The sequence below is a fragment of the Bubalus kerabau genome, chromosome 1 (genome assembly GCF_029407905.1).
Source record: "Bubalus kerabau isolate K-KA32 ecotype Philippines breed swamp buffalo chromosome 1, PCC_UOA_SB_1v2, whole genome shotgun sequence".
In the NCBI taxonomy this organism is placed as follows: Eukaryota; Metazoa; Chordata; class Mammalia; order Artiodactyla; family Bovidae; genus Bubalus; species Bubalus kerabau.
In genome coordinates this window covers 168,764,903-168,785,852 of record NC_073624.1, presented here as the reverse complement: position 1 = coordinate 168,785,852, position 20,950 = coordinate 168,764,903, and the positions used below count along the sequence as shown (strand labels likewise).

Sequence of the window (20,950 nt, the reverse complement as noted above, 5' to 3'; positions counted from 1 at the left end):
GGCCAAAGGACTGGAGTTTCAGCTTTAGCATCATTCCTTCCAAAGAAATCCCAGGGCTGATCTCCTTCACAATGGACTGGTTGGATCTCCTTGCAGTCCAAGGGACTCTGAAGAGTCTTCTCCAACACCACACTTCAAAAGCATCAATTCTTCGGCGCTCAGCCTTCTCCACAGTCCAACTCTCACATCCATACATGACCACAGGAAAAACCACAGCCTTGACTAGACGGACCTTTGTTGGCAAAGTAATGTCTCTGCTTTTGAATATGCTATCTAGGTTGGTCATAACTTTCCTTCCAAGGAGTAAGCGTCTTTTAATTTCATGGCTGCAGTCACCATCTGCAGTGATTTTGGAGACCCAAAAATAAAGTCTGACACTGTTTCCACTGTTTCCCCATCTATTTCCCATGAAGTGATGGGACCGGATGCCATGATCTTCGTTTTCTCAATGTTGAGCTTTAAGCCAACTTTTTCACTTAAGTGCTACTGGGGGAAAAGAACGGAAATATCACCTGCAATTTCTTTCTCTTTAAAAACATTCTGAAATGAGTATCCCCCTTCTCACCTCTGAAGTTCGTTCATTTAGCAAACATTTGAGATCCTGCTATGTTCCAGGAACTGTCCAAGACGCTTACGCAAAAAAAAATCACCGTGGATGTTAAATTCTAGTGAGATCTCCCACTAGAGCAGTATACAATTTTGATAAAAGGTATAGTGTGTTATAAAAGTTTTATGTGTTATGGAAAAAGCGGCGTTTAGTCGGGGTATTGAAGGTGTTGGGGATGTGTGGATTGAGACATGCTGGAACAAAGACTGAGGAAAGAAGGGAATCAGTCAGTTGTGTAATACTCAGGGGTTCGAACTCTTTCCTAAATGTACACAGACATGATTGTACAAACAGATACACTTTTTAAACAAAAATGGGGTCATACTGTGTATGGTAGTACTGTGTATCATTGATTTACATGGAAACCTTGCTGCCTGAGACCCTTTTAGTTGTTAATGCCTTCAAAGAAATGGCACCATAATTCTCCCCAGTGGTGTCTCCATTATTTTCACTCCTCACTGAGTGACACAGGGCGTCTCGGTCTCTCCAGAATACTTTCTCTTCAGATTTATCCTGGGGGTGAAAGAGCTGTTGCCTAGACCTCTCCTCTGTACCTTTCCCCTTCCTGATGTATTAGCTTCCAATTGCTAGTGTAGTAAGTTACCACACATTTAGTGACATACAACAAACACAGGTTTATGCTCTTACAGTTCTGGAGGTCAGATATCTGAAATCAGTTTCACTGAGCTAAAGTCAAGACGTGGACACTGTTGGCTCCTGGAGGCTCCAGAGGAGGATCTGTTTCCTTGCCTCTTTCAGGATATGTTATCGCCTATATTCCTTGGCTTGTGGCTTCTTCCTCCATCTTCAAAGCACATGACTCCAGTCTCTGCTTCTGTCAACACAGTATCTTCGGGGCTGATTCTTCCTGTGTCTGTCTTTTGAGGACTGATGTGATTTACATTAGGCCCACCTGGTCAATTCAAGATAAATCTCTCCACTTCACAACCTTTAATCACATTTGCAAAGTTCCTTTTGCTGTATAAGGTAACAATCACAGTTTCTGGGGATTAGGACATGGAGACACTTTTGGGAGGCCCATGACATGTGGAGAGGCTCCTCTTCAGGGATACTCTCCTACCTTTTGTCTGAGGAACACAAACTATCTCCCCAGGACTCACTGCTTGCTGATTCATTGATTCTATCACTCTTGCTCTGATGCTCATGCCTTCATGTTCTCACATCCCTCCTAACCCAGTTTAAAGATAATCGCCCATCATTATGATCAGTCTTTTGCCCCATCTTACCTGGTTTTATTCTCCTGATAAAACATTGAATCTAGTTGAATCCAGCTCCCTGCCTGTTCCATACTTGTACCTGTGTAGCAGATGTGGCCTGAGAAAAATGCAAGGCTCTGATGATTGGTCTCACTTTCAGTTTATGAGTGCTAAAGTCAAGTGGGCCCTTAATGCTGTCAAACTATCCTATTACATCTTCTTAGTCCATCCATCCTCCTCAATGACTATCTCACAGTTTTTCCTCTTTCTTCATACCTCCAACAACTGCTTCTTCCATCTTGCTCACAAGTGATGACTTGCTTTCTATGGGAAAAGAGAATTTTATACCCTCACACAAGTGCATTTACCCGCATCTCTCCATTGGAGTCTGTATGCTCTACTTTCCATTCTGAATGAACAGCCCCCATTTCTGTTTAAGAAAACCCTCTGTTTGTCCCTGAATCTTATCCCTTTTCTTACACATGAAGGCATTCTCCTCTCTCATCTATATGAACAGTTTTCATTCTATAAAAATTTGGGAGGTCTTAATTTGTGGCTTACATCTTATGCATGTTAAGGTCTTGGGATCCGGGGAAGCACTAGTTAGGGAGCACCTGAGGCTTTAGATCTTATCTGGGGAGCCCTTGGGTGACACACAGAAAGAAAGGGGAAGACACGTCCATTTCCTTCTGGGTGACCTCCTCTGGGCTTGCAGTCCAGTGTTCATCCTTGCCTATGAGCAGCACTGTGGAGTAAGGGTTCTTCCTCACTCTTAAGATGAAGTCACAGAGGATGAGAGAAAGAGAGGCAGTGACTTGCCCAAGATTCTGCTTCTGGCAAATGGCCAAAGCCAGGGACCAAGCTCAGCATACTGCGTACTGAACTGGGGTCACTTCCACTATAGCGTGACTGTTGCCTCCTCTTTTCAGGGCATCACAACTGAATAGGTCAGGTGAGAGATGAAGAAAGGAGTTTAGGACCCCTTGGGCCCTGCCTCCAGTCCAACCTGCTGGGGGATTACTCCAGACGAAGGTGGGCGCTGGCAGATGCAAGTCTGCCATGCTGGACTGCCTGGAAAGCTGGAGAAACCACAATTGGAGCTCGAAAGGGGAGTCCAGGTTTCCTATGTAGATATGAGCCCTGTCCCCAGCAGGCTGGCTCCTGACTGGAGCAAGGGCACACAGAGCTGCCTCCTTCCAGATCTTTGTAAGTTCAAAAAGTGTCTACAGCTCTAGTACCCAAACTGTTGTCAGGATGTTCTCAAGAGCCATGGAAATGGGGAGGGTGATAAGGAGGGTCTCATCCAGTCATCTTCAGTTTTCAGACTGAAAACTGAGGCCCAAAGAAAAGAAGAGACTTGTTCAAGGGCACCCAGGCAAGCAGCAGGGGCAGCAGGAGAGAAGTTAATCTTGCCGAGTAATAAAGGGCTCTTGGTGCTGCCCTGTGAGGAGCCCAGGGAAGATGGCCTCAGGGCTGCCGAAGCCCACTGTTACAGCGTACATACTACTAGAAGCGGCTCGGTGTCATTCCTGCATCTACTCATCCAGACGTGCTCAGTGAGTATACTCAGTGCATCTAGTCACGCGAAAGGCTGTCTCTCCACAGCGCTTGCTCCACCAGCGATGGGAATGAGGAGAGTTTCAGTGGTTTTCAGCATTATGAATCCTCTCTCCTCCCCCATCAGCCTCTTCTCCCTGACTGGGCTGTTCCTTCATTTCTCACCTTTATTCATACTCCACCTGTCCACTTTTTGAAAGATGCTGGGCACAGCCAACTAAGTCCTCTAATAAGTAGGTAGCAACTTAAAGGGTGTCCCCCTCAATCCAAGGTTAAATGTATCATAGGGTATCCCAAAATATCTAGAAATCTTAAAACTAAAAAAACTGTGGCTTTTTAGATATTGTATTAGGATAAGAGAGATGTTTTTTAGAAAAGATCTATATGGAATGAATAGGGTTGGGTTGCCAGATTTAGCAAATAAAAATATAGTATGCCTAGGTAAATTTGAATTTCAGATAAACAATGAGCAATTTTTAGGAAAATATGTGTCCCCTGCAGTGTTTTTTCTGAAATTCAAGTGTTACTGGGTGTCCTGTATTTTATCTGACAACTCTAGAGGAGCGGTATGCTTCCCACAACTCCTGGAAAGACTAAGTAGGTAATTGACCTCCTGTAAGCCAACCCAACGGAGAAGGCAATGGCACCCCACTCCAGTCCTCTTGCCTGGAAAATCCCACAGGCAGAGGAGCCTGGTAGGCTGCAGTCCATGGTGTGGCGAAGAGTCGGACACGACTGAGCGACTTCACTTTGACTTTTCACTTTCATGCATTGGAGAAGGAAATGGCAACCCACTCCAGTGTTCTTGACTGGAGAATCCCAGGGACAGGGGAGCCTGGTGGGCTGCCGTCTATGGGGTCGCACAGAGTCGGACACGACTGAAGCGACTTAGCAGCAGCAGCAGCAGCAGCAAGCCAACCCAAAAGATGTGCTAAGCCCTGCCTTCAACTCAGTCACATACTACAGAGAAAGAGGATCTGAGGCTAGCCGCCCAAAGCCCCTCAACAGGAGGAGACCTAACCAGCCTCTTCTGGCTCACCCTGTCCTCTGTCCTCTCTTCATATTTAGTGAAAATTCACACTTTCATTTCAGGAGCCAACCCAGAGCAGCTAAAGGGAGGGGGTGTGGATGAGACAGTCTGGGTTCAAATACAGGTTCTGCCAAGAGAAAACTGCACCATCATGAACAAGTTTATCAGTCACTAAGCCCTGATTTCTTTCTCTTTAAAATGAGGCTCACAATACTCGCCTTTTTGGCTGTGGTGAGGACTGCATAAAATAACGTGTAAGGTACTTATCGACATGCGTGCTCAGTCACTTCAGTTATGTCCGACTCTTTGCAACTCCGTGGACTGTAACCCAGTGGAGTTCTCTGTCCCTGGGGATTCTCCAGGCAAGAACACTGGAGTGGATTGTCACGCCCTTCTCCAGGGGATCTTCCCAACGCAGGATTGAACCTGTGTCTTTTATGTCTCCTGCATTGGCGCGGGTTCTTGACCATTAGCACCACCTGGGAATCCCACTTAGCAGCGACCTTGACAGGAAAAGTTAGCTGTGCTGTTCTCATTATTGGCCTCCAGGTGGCAGCAGTCACTAGGGACATGGCCTTGGATGTTTTGCTCACAATTCAGGCCTTGCTTGTCATGTGAAAATACATAGTGGAGAGAAGCCTTAAATGTAATGAATGTGTGAAAGCTTTCAGGGATAACTGAGCTGCCTTGGAACATCAGAGAATACATACTGGTGAGAAAGCATATCCTTGTAATGAATATGGAAAATCCTTTTGGAAAATTCCAAGACTTATTAATCATCAAAGAATGCAGACAGGAGAGACACTGCCACTGTACCAGATGTGGAAACTCTTTGAGGTACAGTGTATGCTTCCTGGGCATCAGAAAACTCATAGTGGGGATAAAGCCTGTCAACATAATGATCATGGGAAAGCCTTTATGAGGAGCTCAGCCCTTATTGAACATTGGAGAATTCATACTGAAGAAAAACCCTATCGCTGTAAGAAACATAAGAAATCCTTCAGGCGTAACTCTGGCCTTGTTGAATATCTGAAAATCCATCCTGGAGAAAAACCTTATGAATGTAATGAATGTGGGAAGGCTTTCCCTCAGAATTCAGGCCTTAAATGATATAAGAAAATTCATAATAAAATTCAGAATTTGAGCTATCAAATGTGGTTTGGTAAATCATGCAGAGATAGTTTATTTCTTTTTGACCATAAAAGAGACATTCAATAAATCCCATACTTAACAAATGTATTCTGTGACCCTCTGTCCTGGAAAACGTCTCACTAGTGATGACATTCATTGCAGTGTTTACTACTATCTGGTTTATACCAGTGAAATATTTGAAGAGCCTAAATGTCTGTATGGAAACATTTACTACAGAATGCTATGTAGCACGGAGAAGGCAATGGCACCCCACTCCTGTACTCTTGCCTGGAAAATCCCATGGATGGAGGAGTCTGGTGGGCTGCAGTCCATTGGGTTGCTAAGAGACAGTCACGACTGAGTGACTTCACTTTCACTTTTCACTGTCATGCATTGGAGAAGGAAATGGCAACCCACTCCAGTGTTCTTGCCTGGAGAATCCCAGGGACAGGGGAGCCTGGTGGGCTGCCGTCTATGGGGTCGCACAGTGTCGGACACAACTGAAGCGACTTAGCAGCAGCAGCAGCTATGTAGCAAGTGAAAGCAATGAGGCACAGGTCTATTTACAATCATAGAACTATCTACATGATACCTTGTTAAGTTAAAAAAGCAAGTTGCAAAGAATTAATATTGTATAAAAATGGCCATACTACCCAAAGTAGTCTACAGATTTAATGCAATCTCTACCAAATTACCCATGACATTTTTCATAGAATTAGAACAAGTAATCCTAAAATTTACATACAACCACCACAGACTCAGAATTGTGAAAGCAATCTTGAGGAAAAAGAACAAAGTTGGAGGCATAACCCTCCCATACTTCATACAGTGCTACAAAGCTACAGTAATCAGAACAGAACGGTGTTGGCACAAAAACAGGGATCAGTGGAACAGACTAGCGAGCCTGGAAATAAACCAACACAACTATTGTCAATTAACCTTTAACAAAGGAAAGAAGAATGCACAGTGAAGAAAAGACCGTCTCTTTAGCAAGTGGTGTTGAGCAGGCAGCACAGTCGATGCAAATCAACGAGGTTAGAACACTCCCTCACACTGTACACAGTAATACACTCAAATGGCCTAGAGGCTTCGATGTAAGACATAACATCTTAAAAATCCCAGAAAAGAGCATAGGCAAAACATACTCTGATACAAATCATAATAATATTTTCTTAGGTCAGTCTCCCAAGGAAAAAGAAAGAAAAGGAAAAACAAGCAAATGGGATCTAATGAAACTTTGCACAGTAAAGGAAGCTAAACAAAAGGAAAAAAACAATCTATGGACTGGGAGAAAATATCCGCAACCGGTATGACCAACAGGGGCTTAATTTCCAAATATATGAACAGTTCAGACAGCTCAATAAAAAGTAAAAGCCCAATCAAGAAAATGGGCAGGAAACCTAAACAGCTATTTCTCCAGAGAAGACATCTAGATGGCCAACAGGCACGAAAAGATGCTCAGCATTGGCATTTATTAGAGAAATGCAAATCAAGAATACTGTATGCACATATATGCATGATAAGTGAATCACTTCTGTCGCGCAAAGCAGGAACTCTCTGCATGAAAGCACAGCCACTTTTGACACACTTGGTCACAGCATCTCCATACACTGTACAATGTTTTGTTTGCATTTCAGTTTCATTTTTACCGTTCTTGAAATAATAAAGCATAAGATGCTGAAAAATATTGCTTTTTCCCTTCTGTCTTCAATATTAAAATGGCTACACAAAAATTCACTGATGTTGACAAGTTTTTAAAAAAGGCATACTGATATGACAGCTATCACAATACAGTCTAATAAAATTGCTCTGAGTGAAGTTACAGACGACTAAAGCACTGCTAGATCCATCTTATGGGAAAAACCAAACAAACTTGTTGGCCAACTCAAAACTTCTTTATTTTGTAACTTGGATTGCATCTGTGTTAGCTGATCTAAACCTTACCTCCTGTTTTGTCAAAGGGAATGTTTATTTTTAAACCTTGAGCTTTCCTGTGAACCATAAAACATAGTTTCCTGTTTTTATTTAATCAGTATTAAGTTGCTCCCTAGACTTTTCATTTTTTCAAAATAGTTTATCCTTAAGAAATATCTTAATATTGCTGTATAGCAAATAACCTGAAAATTTAGTGGTGTAAAACATATCCTTTAATTTTTTGCATAATTTTCTGTGTTTGGAAGACACAGAACTAGCGGGTTTCTCGTCTAGTTTTCATGAGATGCCATCTGCGGCTTTAGTCCCTCTGTAGATTCTCCTGGGCAGGCATCTACTATGGCTCGCTCACATGGCTGAGAGTTGATGCTGACTGTTGGGAAGTAAGGTGAACCTGTCCACTGGAGCACTTACATACTGTTTGTCCAGCAGAGTGGCCTTGAGATAGTCGGGAGTTTTTTACTTAGCACCTGGTTGTCTCCAGAGTAGGTGTCCTGAGAATCATGCAGAACTTTTCAGACTTTTAAAGGGCTTTTTAGACCTGTTCTGGGAAGTCATGAGCATCACTTCTACCATGTTTTGTTGTTTGAAGCTGCCACAGGCCTACCTGGATTTAAGGGGAGATGATATGGACATGAGATGGGTATCAAAGAACTTCTGGGCAGTGTTTTAAAATTATTTCATTGTTAAACTTTACATACACTATACTTTATCTATAAAGTGTACTTTACATATCTACATGCATGCATAGGTTCTAAGTGTTAAGTTCAGTTTTGACAGCTGTATAGACCCATGCATCTATCACCTGAAGGATAGAATATTTTTTCTTTGTGAGCTTGCCTTGTGCTTCTTTCAAGTAAGTCCCTCCCTCATGTCCATAGAGGCAACCACTGTTTGATGTGTTTTAACACAGATTAGTTTTTTTCTATTCTGTGAAATCATATAAATGGAATTATGTATTTTTGTGTGTATGTTTGGGTTCTTTCACTCAACACAAATTTTTGAGATTTTTTTTCTATGTTATTGCATTTATCAGTTTTAAAATTGCTGAGTGGTATTTTATTATATGACTGTACCATAGTTTATTACCTTGCCTGTTATTGGACCTTTGGGCTGTTTTCAATTATAAATAAATAAGGATGATATGAACATTTTTATATGCATCTTCAAATATTATCAGGGTACTTTAGGAGCAATATTGTATTACTGTTGAAACCCAAGGGGTGTCCCTGGTGATTCAATGGTAAAGAATCCGCCTGCCAGTGCAGGAGATGTGTGTTTGACCCTTGGATCAGGAACATCCCCTAGAGAAGGAAATGGCAATGGTATTCTTGCTTGGGAAATTCCATGGACAGGGGAGCCTGGTGGGCTGCAGTCCTTAGGGTCGCAAAAGAGTTGGACATGACTGAGCAACTAAACAATTCAAACCCATAGTGTTTCTATGTTCAAAGATCTTTTGATAAAATTTGCCTATTTTCTGTCAAGTTTCTTGGGATTAAGGAGCCTCCAGCCTATTAGGATCTACTAGAGGAAACCTATAGTTTATAAAAACCTACAGTTTATAGGATAAAGAAAGAATGATAATCTTATCAAGAAAACCATTCTATTTACATCATTAATAATTTTAATTACATAAAAGCTCACAATGAAAATTTAGAGATAGCTAAATTTAAAAAATAAAAACGGAAATTCTCCCTTAAAAGTAACTTGTCTTCTCTAATATTCCTCAAATCTCACTACTAAAGGTTAAAACAAGTTAATAGATTATCCTTCCAAATTTTCCTCCCTTGTGTCCATGCGTGTGTGCAGGTAGAGGACTGTGCTGTTGGAGGACTGGATCTTCATTACTGACTACAAATCAACTTAGTAACGAGGACACTTATGCCCTTACTGGGCTTACCAGGTGGCCTAGTTGGAAAGAACCTGCCTGCCAGTGTGGGAGATGCAAGAGTCATAGGTTTGATCCCTGGGTTGGGAAGATCCCCCGGAGGAGGAAATGGCAACCCGCTCCAGTATTCTTGCTTGGAAAATTCCAAGGACAGAGGAGCCTGGCAGGCTACAGTCCCAGGGGTCGCAGACTCGGACACAACTGAGCGACTAAGTGCACACACACGTGGCCTTACTGGGTGATTCTGAGATATTGCTACTGCTGCCAAAGGGGGGTGAAAGTCATCGTATCTCTTCCCAACCTTTAGATACTTTTCTGCTCTCTGGCTATAGGCAAGTAATCTCTATCCTAGTTAGGAGTGGAAGACTGAAGTGATCCACAGTGCAGACTTAGAAAGGATTCTGTTTTGTAAGGAAAGGTTAGAGCCTCTGCTATGAACATGGGTGATTTGTTAGAATATGCTCTGGAGGCTATCATCCAGATAATACAGTGTTCAATATGAGGAATTATTAAATTTGCCTCATAAATTCTGCCCACTGGTCTTGGTAAAACAAAATTAATTTGAATATGTAGAGAAGAAAAGAATCTTGGGATTGGTAAGGGGCTGCATTTTTTGAATAGGCCAGTGGTGTCAATTGCAAATATAAAACCTGTATCTGCTACATAAATCTCCAATTGTGTACTAAATTAATGGAGGTACTTTGGGAAATCAAGTCAAAATAAATGGACAGAAATTATGAACCATACGTGATAATGATAATAAACAAGACATTTATTTTTCATACTCATTTGGGGGGAAAAAAGAAAACTCAGTTTGCTCTACCCAGTGATGGTCTTTCTGAAGGAGTCTCCATTCATTCCATAAAATTGGATAGGCTGTTTAATCTCAGATGATTTTATGCTGTTAATTCATAAAGAGAACTTCCTCTGAAGAGAGTGGTTACAGGGTGAGCCTTTGTGAGCAGCTTCGCTGGTGCACAGCCAGACTCCCTCTCTGAGTGAAGCTTTTCCCACACTGGCCACACAGATAGGGTGTCTCTCCTGTGTGGATTTTGCCGTGCAGAACACAATTCCCCCTGGTGTGGAAACTCTTTCTGCATTGTGCACAGGCATAGGGTTTCAGGCCTGTGTGGACTCTGATATGAACAATTAAGCTTCCTTTCTGACTGAAGGCTTTTCCACACTGATCACATCTATAGGGCTTCTCACCACTATGAACTCTTCTGTGAACAGCAAGGTTACTTTGATTCCTGAAGCTTCTCTGACAAATAGCACACTCATAGGGTTTCTGTCCCGTGTGGAGTCTTTCATGAACGGCCAGACTACCTCGTTGACTAAAGCTTTTCCCACACTCCTTGCACTGATAGGGCTTCTCTCCTGTGTGTATTCGTTGATGTGTAACAAGATTGCCTTTGGCCCTAAAGCTTTTTCCACAATGGGTACACTCAAAGGGCTTCTGACCAGTGTGGATTCTCTCATGTAATGTTAGACTACCCTTCTGCCTGAAGGATTTTCCACATTCCTGGCACTCATAGACCCTCTGTCTCACTCCAGGTGAATCTTCCTGTAGTGTCTTAGAATCTGGGGATTTTTGTTCCAGCTTCTCTCTTCTGAAAGAACTCTGGAAATCCCAGCTTGAGGATCCTGTGGCCTCAGACTGATCATATTTGTGGTGGGCTTCTGTCATCACATCTGGTAAAATGAGAGGGAAGTCATGTAAGATGCACCAATATGCTGAGTGAGAAGAACAGGGAAAAAAGAAACAATGCTTTGAGTGCTTATTATGTGCCAAATATTATACTATAAACTTTGCATAGATAATTTAATCCTGAAAACAATTTTTTGTTACAGTTAAGGAAATGAACGTATAGGGAGGTTGTCAAAGATCACTTGGCTAGTTAAGCACAGAATTAGGATTCTGACACAGGCATGCCCTGTAACAGTGTACTGCCTCTAAATCTAGTTTAATTTAGCTTCCCAAATAGTCTTGTGTATAGACATGATTATCTCCATTTTACAGATAAGAAAACAAGCCAGAAAAATAAAACTATATAAGATCACATTTAGTCCCATACCGAAGTTTTATCTGACACCAAGACAGGTGTGGATCCAGGTTGTATGGGGCCTAAAGTTTTAAATTTCGGAGAGATTCCCATTAAAAAGCAGTATAAAAGAAGGGATAGGACCTTGAAGAGACCAGTGTAAGGGAAAGCTCCTGAAGCTTAAGTTTTATAGGCTTCATGAGAAATCTACCTCTGCTCTAGTCTGCTCTTCCTAACAGTGGAGTAGAGTAAGCCTATGCTGTCAGGATATATGTAGCAAAATCCTAGGTACTTTCCATCTATTAATTTTAATCACTGCAGACCTGCACGATAGAGCTTATTGTCCCATTTTGCAGATGAAGAGCCTGGTACTCAAGAAGGTTAAATGACTTGTCTGATACCACAGATCCAGTCATGGCAATCATAGAATTTGATCCAAGGAATTTTCCCCTTTAAAATCCATGCTGTTTCAATCTGCTAAGCTATGGTGAAACTGAAGTCAGTTTTGGTTTGGAAGTTTTTCTCAATCCTTCCTATGCAGATATTGACAGTACTTCCCAACATTGCCCTGTATATGAGCCTCCTACTGCACTTTAAATATGAGTCCATTCATCACTAATAATAGTTTCCTTGGAGTCATCCTAGGTAGATTTCAACTTGTTCCTCTGTCTTACCATTTCTCATTAGTGACTGTGCTGAGATTTAAAACTGCTCATTCATTTTCTCAGATACCACCTCCATATCAAGACTGTTCCCTTGCTGTTTCTAACTCAAGCTTGTAGGCTTTCCCTGTAACCCCTAAAAATAGTGAGCTTCACCAAAGGAACATCTTCTCTGCATCCCCAGCCTGTTGTCCAGTGCTGAGAACAGGGACACTGATTATTGTGACTTGGCATCCCAGCAATCAACAGACTCACTGAAAAAGGCTACATTCTGGGCATATCTTCCATGACAGTCCAGCAGGGTAGCTGTTGGAAATCCAAACATGTCCACTCCTGCTGTATGAGCTTAATCACCACCTCTTCATATGATTCTTCCATGGGCTGTACTTGAGTACCTAGGGAGGGAAAAACAAAAACAGGAATGGATAAGAGAACCTATAAGTGAGAACAGTCAAGAGGAGCTCTGGTTTGGGGTATGAGTGAATGGAGGAAATCTTGTTTGCCTGATACAATACCAGTCATCTATAACATAACTGCTAAATGGGCCAAGAGGTACCATAGCTACTTATAAATGAGTCCAGGAGGAAGCAAGAAGTGCAAAAGCAGAGAAGACAAAAAGCAAACATGTTTCTCTTCCTGCCAGTGCCAAGAAAATGGTCCTTACTATTTGTACCTTAACTTTCGCACGGGATTGGAATCTTCCACTTCCTTCCCCCGCCTAACTGCCTGCTATTTTATCCTCCAAGTTCCAGAGGAATTCAGAATATAAAAAACAACATTTCAGCCTTAATAATTGGTTCTGTGATTGAAATGTCTGACTCTCCTCTCCAGTCCCCTCTAGATTATTAGGACAGAACAAGAGCTTTCATATTTCCTTTTAGCACTTCTTTGGAGGCTCTTCAAGATATGAGAATACTGGTTCTGAGGAGGCATACTACTTGTCAATTCTTGGAAAAAGAAGAACTAGTCCAGATTCCAAATCCAAGTAACTTGCCCCAAGTCCCAGAGCCAGTATGGAGTCAAGGTGGAGCAAAGGTTCAAATCCAAGACTTCTTGGATCCAAAGCCTATGTCTAGACTAATCTTTACTTTCTCATCACTAAAAAGTGAATGGAACAGAGCTTGACCAGACTTTACTATTCTTCCAGATCCTAGGAATCCTCCTGCTCCATATTATCATTTTCTATTTTGGGGGGGGAATATTCTTATTTCTGGACCCTAATTACTGAATTCTTATACTTAATGCAGTGGTTCAGTGTGTATAATCTTTGTTTCCCTCTAACATATCCCATGAACACGCTGGCCTCCTGATTTAATGAAATTAGCAGTGTGATGCTACAGTTCTTTGTTAACCCAAGGATCTGGTCTTCTTGACAGCTGCACTTTCTGTTACACGTTGTGATGACTGTAGAGACATTAAAAACTCTAATTTGAAAGACTCAGCTCCAGTTTGCATTGCAAGCCACAAAGCAATGCCCTATTGGTGTCAGGACATCATAGCACCATTCACTTGGAAGTCCTAGGTGTTACTGATGAACCACACATCCACCAAGAGTCACTGAAAAGTACATAGGTACCTGCTGCCCGAGGCTGGACCCTGTCCTTGGTGAGTCAGCAAATAGTTTGCTCAGAACACCTTGGATAGAATTTCCAGCTGTGCCTCTCCACATGCTGTGAGATATTCAAGTAACAGCTCAGCTATGTTTCAAGAACCTCCTGATTAATGAAGGGAAATTTCCATATTTTTCTCCATAGATTCCACAGGTGTGCGGAATCAAATTCTTGAAGATTCTGTAGAAAGACACTTTATAATAGAAAATAGTGTTTTTTCCTATCAAGAAAGCCCTTATATCCTGCTCACAATGAGGCTATGAGAGACAAATCCTACGCTCTGTCTCCCCTTAACCGACACTGGGGAAGTAACCAAACAGCCCAGACCTATTCACTACTTAATAAATGCTGTAATATCCAGTAGCTTCTGGGAGGCTCAGAGAGTCCAGCGTGAAGGGCCTCTGACATGACCTAACAGACCTAAGGCCTAAAGTTGCGAGTCCTCGGTGAAGGACCAGGACGGGGGACCTCTGCTGTACCCGGGGCATAGTTTCAGGACTAGGCGATTCTGGGGAGGGGTGATTCTTTTCCCCGCACACCGGAATTCACTTTGTCCTTTCCCATTTCCCCACTCAGAGGAATTTGTGCTTTCTTTCACCCAGCCTAGAGACTGCACTTCCCGTCTCCATCTTCTGAAGCCCTCCCCGCGGGCCCAGAGGCACAGCTGCCCGTGGTCCCTCCCGCGTCTCCAGCTGCGGGGCCTTCCCGCACGCCCCGGCCCGCCTTGCGGAAGAGGGGCCCCTGCTCCTCCCCAGACTCTCTGCCATTCCCGCCTCAGCGGTTTCCCCACCCGGACCCGCGCCGGACCTCAGCACCCCGCTCTCCGGTCCAGCTAGACCTTGTCTTGCGGGCCGCAGACCTCTCGCCTCGCAGCTGGCCTCTCTTGGGAGGCTCCAGGCTGGTCAGGCCTGCTCAGGGACGCGAGGGGGTGGGGGTCGGAGGCGGCGGCCTGAAGGCGGGGCCCTGCCTCGTCTGGGTGTACTGACCCAGCCAGCGGCCTCACTCACCACAGCCGCGCGCGCCCGCAGACAGACAAAGGCCGGCACCGAGCCCTTAGGAACGCCGGCGCGAGCGGACCGGACTACAACTCCCAGGAGGCTCCGCGCGAGCCCTAGCCCCGAGCCTTGGCGGCCCCGGCTTCCCCGAGCACTGTGGGAAACGTAGTTCGGCGATGCGACCCGCCGCTCGGGCTCGGCGGGTCTAGGCGAGCCCTGGGCGCTCAGGTCACTCCTGTTTGGACCGAGTAAGAGGCGCCGACTTGTTCGCGGTCGTAGAATGATGACCAAGAGCGCCAAATGGCCACTCAGATTAGCCAGGCATGGGATGGCAGCTTGGTGAAGCCATCCTCCGAACCAGGGTTCTTGCATGGCATTGTGGAAGGGAAGCGTTGGGAAGAAATGAGTTGATCAAGCCCGGAGTGCTTAGGGTTTTGTGTCGAGCAGTTTCCTGAGCCAAGACTAAGTGTTCTGAAATTAGAGTTCTGAAGCAAGGAGCAAATATTTCAAACGAAGTCTGTGGGAGAAGAGAATTTGAAACACCACTGGAGAACTCCAAGACGTAGTGTCGGAGAAGGAAATGGCACCCTACTCCAATACATGGAAAGGCCCATGGACGGAGGAGCCTGGTAGGCTGCAGTCCATCGGGTTGCTAAGAGTCGAACAGGACTGAGCTACTTCACTTTGACTTTTCACTTTCATGCATTGGAGAAGGAAATGGCAACCCACTCCAGTGTTCTTGCCTGGAGAATCCCAGGGACGGGGGAGCCTGGTGGACTGCCGTCTATGGGGTCCCAAAGAGTCGGACACGAAAGAAGCGACTTAGCAGCAGCAGCTTGGCAAAGATAATACAAGCTGGAATCAAGATTGCTGGGAGAAATATCAGTAACCTCAGATATGCGGATAACACCACCCTTATGGCAGAAAGCAAAGAGAAACTAAAGAGCCTCTTGGTAAAAGTGAAAGAGGAGAGTGAAAAAAGTTGGCTTAAAACTAAGCATTCAAAAAACTTAAATCATGGAATCCAGTCCCATCACTTCATGGCAAATAGATGGGGAAGCAGCCGTGACATTAAAAGACGCTTGCTCCTTGGAAGAAAAGCAATGACCAACCTAAACACCATATTAAAAAGCAGACATTACTTTGGCAACAAAAATCTGTCTAGTCAAAGCTATGGTTTTACCAGTAGTCGTGTATGGATGTGAAAGTTGTACTATAAAGAAAGCTAAGTGCCGAAGAATTGATGCTTTTGAACTGTGGTGTTGGAGAAGACTCTTGAGAGTCCCTTACTGCAAGGAGATCCAACCAGTCCATCCTAAAGGAAATCAGTCCTGAATATTCATTGGAAGTACTGATGCTGAAGCTGAAGCTCCAATACTATGGCCACCTGATGCGAAGAACTGACTCATTGGAAAAGACCCTGATGCTGGGAAAGATTGAAGGCAGGAGTAGAAGGGGATGACAGAGGATGAGATGGTTGGATGGAATAATTGACTCGATGGACATGAGTTTGAGTAAGCTCTGGGAGTTGGTGATGGACAGGGAGGCCTGGCGTGCTGCAATCCATAGGGTCGCAAAGAGCCGGACACGACTAAGTGACTGAACTGAACTGAACAGATATTTTGGGGTCTTTCTTTGGTTTCACTAATGACCACCAGAGGGCACAATAAAATAAAAATTTTTTTCCCTTCCCTTTTCTTTGCTGAGAAGTCCTGGATGAGTTCTGGGCTGTTTATTTGACAGGCGATTCATGGGGTCGCAAAGAGTCGGACACGACTGAGCGAGTGAACTGAGCTGAACTGATGGGGTTTGTGGTGGTGGGGGCGGTGGAGTGGAGGAAGAGCCAGGCTGCTTAAATGTTAGTTTCAGAAGGGATCGAGGAGATTTGGGTTTGCCCACCTTCCATTGGACCTAGTGCATGAGTGCTTGGTGGTGTTTGACTCTTTGTGACCCCATGGACTGTAGCCCAACAGGCTTCTCTGTCCATGGAATTTTCCAGGCAAGAATAATGGAGTTGGTTGCCATCTCCTTCTCCAGGGGATCTTCCTGACCCAGGGATCAAACCCATATCTCTGTGACTCCTGCATTGGCAGGTGGATTCTTGACCAACTGTGCCACCTGCAGATTTTTTACAGTCTGAGCCACCAGGGAAGCCACCAGGGAAGGCCACCTTCTGTTGCAGGGAACATCAAAATGAGGATCCTAAAACCCTGGCGGGAAAAGAAAAGAAAATGACATAATTTATAGCAGGAATTAGTAAATGGATATAATTTCCAGGAAAAAAAAATAATGGATTTCTGAACAGGAAAATCTGCTAGCTCAGATTGCAGTTGAAGTTCACTCCTGGAGCACCAGAGAGGGGGGGGATTTTGCTTCTCTTCTTTGTGTTGAAAGTGCTTCAGAAACTCAGAAGGGCAGAATTAACCGATTCTAACTCATCCATGCCCCAAGAGGGCAAACAATCCTTCCAGAATAACAGTGCTAAATTAGAAAAGAAATTTATCAAAGTTCCTTTCCGGCCCAAAGATTTTTTTTGAAATCATTAAATAACTTCCAAAGGCCATCTTCGGCCCTATGGTAGAAAGTGTACCAATATAAAAGTCACACACCTGTCATAAACCCATCCTTTTGCGACTTTGGACAGATCACTTCAAATGACTCAAATAATGACAACGATCTTGCTTGTGTCATGGAGTGGTGAAGGTTAATTCTGGTAGTAACGTTTTGCTTTTTGAAAACATAAGACAGTCAGTGTATGTAAGGGTTTCATGTTGCCCAGGGGGCCTAGAACTAGTCTCTCTCCCTTAGACCTCCCACAGGGCTGTCAGTATGCAGTTTATGATCCTTACACCCTTCTCTGCTACATCAGCAAGTTATATACATGTCTCCTCTTGACTATGAGAGCAAGATCTTGACCCGGGGCATTTGTGAACCTCTATTCCTGAGCAGTGTCATACATGTTCAGTTCAGTTCAGTTGTTCAGTTGTGTCCGATTCTATGGACTGCATTACACTGGGCTTCCCTGTCCATCACCAACTCCCGGAGCTTACTCAAACTCATGTCCATCAAGTCAATGATGCCATCTGACCATCTCATCCTCTGTCATCCCCTTCTCCTCCTGCCTTCAATCTTTCCCAGCATCAGGGTCTTTTCCAATGAATCAGTTCTTCGCATCAGGTGGCCATAGTAGTGGAGCTTCAGCTTCAGCCTCAGTACTTCCAATGAATATTCAGGACTGATTTCCTTTAGGATGAACTGGTTGGATCTCCTTGCAGTCTAAGGGACTCTCAAGAGTCTTCTCCAACACCACAGTTCATAAGCATCAATTCTTTGGTGGTTAGCTTTCTTTATAGTCCAACTCTCACATCCATACACGACTACTAGTAAAACCACAGCTTTGACTTAGACAGACCTTTGTTGGCAAAGTAATGTCTCTGCTTTTTAATATGCTGTCTAGGTTGTTCATAACTTTTCTTCCAAGGAGTAACCTTGGAAGACATCTTTTAATGTCATGGTTGCAGTCACCATCTGCAGTGATTTTGGAGCCCCCCAAAATAAAGTCTCTCACTGTTTCCATTCCTTCCCCATCTATTTGCCATGAAGTGATGGGATTGGATTCCATGATCTTAGTTTCCTGAATGTTGTTTTAAGCCAACTTTTTCAGTCTTCTCTTTCACTTTCATCAAGAGGCTCTTTAGTTCTTCTTTGCTTTCTGCATGTCTGAGGTTATTGATATTTCTCCTGGCAATCTTGATTCCAGCTTGTGCTTCATCCAGCCCAGCATTTCTCATGATGTACACTGCATATAAGTTAAATAAGCAGGGTGACAATATACAGCTATGATGTATTCCTTTCCCGATTTGAAACCAGTCTGTTGTTCCATGTCCAGTTCTAACTGTTGCTTCTTGACCTGCATACAGATTTCTCAGGAGACAGGTCAGGTGATCTGGTATTCCCATCTCTTTAAAAGTTTCCAAAGTTTGTTGTGATCCACACAAAGGCTTTGGCATAGTCAATAAAGCAGAAGTGGATGTTCTTCTGAAACTCTCTTGCTTTTTCAATGATCCAGTGGATGTTGGCAATTTGATCTCTGGTTCCTCTGGCTTTTCTAAATCCAGGTTGAACATCTGGAAATTCACAGTTCATGTACTGTTGAAGCCTGGCTTGGAGAATTTTGAGCATTACTTTGCTAGCGTGTGAAATAAGTGCAATTGTGCGGTAGTTTGAGCATGCTTTGGTATTGCCTTTCTTTGGGACTGGAATGAAAACTGACCTTTTCCAGTCCTGTGGCCACTATTGAGTTTTCCAAATTTGTTGGCATACTGAGTGCAGCACTTTCACAGCATCATCTTTTCAGGATTTGAAATAGCTCCACTGGAATTCCATCACCTCCACCTCCAGTGGCATACATGCAGCAGATACTCAAAGAATATTTAGTAAGGGAGTCCATGAAACTTTGCTCAGTAATACCAATGACTCTTCTCTTATTCTAACCCTAGAGTAGCAAAGCATACAGATTGGGAAAAACGTGTCATCAGTCACTGTCATGGTGATATATGTAGAAAATCCTGTAGAAAATAAAAGTAAAATCACTAGAAAATACTTTGAATTTTGTATGGTCACAGGACACAGTCAGTTAACAATTGTATTCATACATAATGACAACACAGAATTAGAAAATGAAACAAAAGCACTTTTTATAATAGTGTCAAAACATCAACTATCTATGAAGAAATTAACAAAATACATACAAGATCTCTATACTAAAAGCTGCAAAACACTGCTGAGAAAAATTAAGGCAGACCTAAGTAAGTGGAGAGCTATATTATGTTTATTGATTCAGTTAAGATGGCATTTCTCTTGAAATGGACTTATAGGCTCAGTGGAAGTCCCAGCAAGACTTTTTAATTTATTTAAAAAAATTATTTTATTTTTGGTTGCGCTGGGTCTCCATTGCTGCACCTGGGTTTTCTCTAGTTTTGGAGAGCAGGCTTCTCATCGTGGTGGTGCCTCTGTTGCAGACACAGGCTCTAGGCTTGAGGACGTCAGTAGCTGCAGCAGGAGAGCTGAAATGTGAAGGCTCAGTGGCTGTGGCGCCCGGGCTTCACAACTGCTGCTGCTCCGAGGCATTTGGAATCTTCCCAGACCAGGGATCAAATCCACGTCTCCTGCATTGGCAGGGAGATTCTCACCCATTGTGCCACCAGGGAAGTCCCCAGCAAGACTTTTTAAGACGTAGACAGCTGATTCTAAAATTTACAGAGAACGGCAAAGAATCTAGAATAACTACAGCAATCTTAAAAGAGGAACAAAGTTAGAGAACTTATCTAACCTGATTACAAGAGTTATTATAAACTAAGTAATAAGGAGAGTGTTTATTGGCATGAGAATAGACAAACCAATGGGACAGAATAGAGAGTCAAGAAACAAACTCACACAAACAGTCAATGAATTTTCTACAGCAGCACCAAATCAACCCAATTGGGAAAGAAGTTCTAATAAACACAGTGTTTAACACTGAATAATTGTACTTAAAAAAAAAAAAAAGAAACTCAATCCCTATCTCACTACATACACAAAAATTAAGTTGAACCATAGCCCTAAAAATAAAAACTAGGACCACAAAGTATCTACAAAATTACACAGGAGATTGTTTTTATGACTTTGGAGTAGGCAAAGTTTTCTTAGATAGGACAGAAAAGCACCAATCATTGAAAAATAATAAATTAGCCTTTGTAAAATATTTCTATTAAAATGGGAAAGGGACTGAAAAGGACATGAATAGACATTTCTCCAAAGACCATCTACAGATGGCCACTAAACATACAAAAAACGCACACATCACTAATCACTAGGGGAACTGAAATCAAAACATATTGAGGTACCACGTCACAGGCAATAGGATGGCCATTATACACACATTTATGTCAAGGGTTTTGGTGAGGATGTGGCAAAACTGGAACCCTTGTGCACTGTTGGTGGAAATGTAAAATGGCACTGCCATTGTGGAAACGATACGGCACTTCTCAAAAAAGTCAACATAGCAATTCCACCTCTGGGTAAATACCTAGAGAATCAAAGCACGGACTGGAACAGACATTTGAATACCAATGTTTATGGCAGCATTATCCACAATGGCCAAACATGGAAACATGCCCATCCATGGATGAATGGATGAGCAAGACGTGTGTATACCTGAAATGGAATATTATTCAGCCTGAAATAGGAAGGAATTCTAATACATGCTACAGCATAGGTAAGCCTTGATAACCTTGAAGC

General features: G+C 43.2%; 1 protein-coding gene across 5 annotated transcripts; it reads right to left on the bottom strand.

Moving 5' to 3' along the window:
- Nucleotides 1-9,805: 9,805 nt before the first annotated feature.
- On the bottom strand, nt 9,806-14,811 carry ZNF32 (zinc finger protein 32). Of its 5 annotated transcripts, none has more exons than XM_055538969.1 (4): nt 14,484-14,638; nt 13,643-13,781; nt 12,322-12,461; nt 9,806-11,096 (listed from the first exon to the last, which is right to left on the bottom strand). In XM_055538969.1, exons 3-4 carry the CDS (start codon nt 12,389-12,391, stop codon nt 10,303-10,305), a joined length of 864 nt encoding a protein of 287 aa, XP_055394944.1. In that variant the 5' UTR covers nt 12,392-12,461; nt 13,643-13,781; nt 14,484-14,638; the 3' UTR covers nt 9,806-10,302. The 5 variants fall into 5 exon arrangements, with proteins under 5 accessions (XP_055394944.1, XP_055394945.1, XP_055394943.1 ...); XM_055538971.1 differs by having other exon boundaries at nt 9,833-11,054; nt 13,643-13,856; nt 14,484-14,633; XM_055538970.1 differs by lacking the exons at nt 13,643-13,781; nt 14,484-14,638 and adding an exon at nt 14,663-14,713.
- Nucleotides 14,812-20,950: the final 6,139 nt, after the last annotated feature.

Excerpts from the sequence above, each read along its gene's own strand:
- ZNF32 (XM_055538967.1), bottom strand. The coding sequence starts at position 12,391 with ATGTTTGGATTTCCAACAGCTACCCTGCTGGACTGTCATGGAAGATAT. Across the intron at positions 11,097-12,321 it reads CCAGAATGTAGCCTTTTTCA|CATATTGGTGCATCTTACAT; the intron begins GTGAGTCTGTTG and ends CTTCTCACTCAG.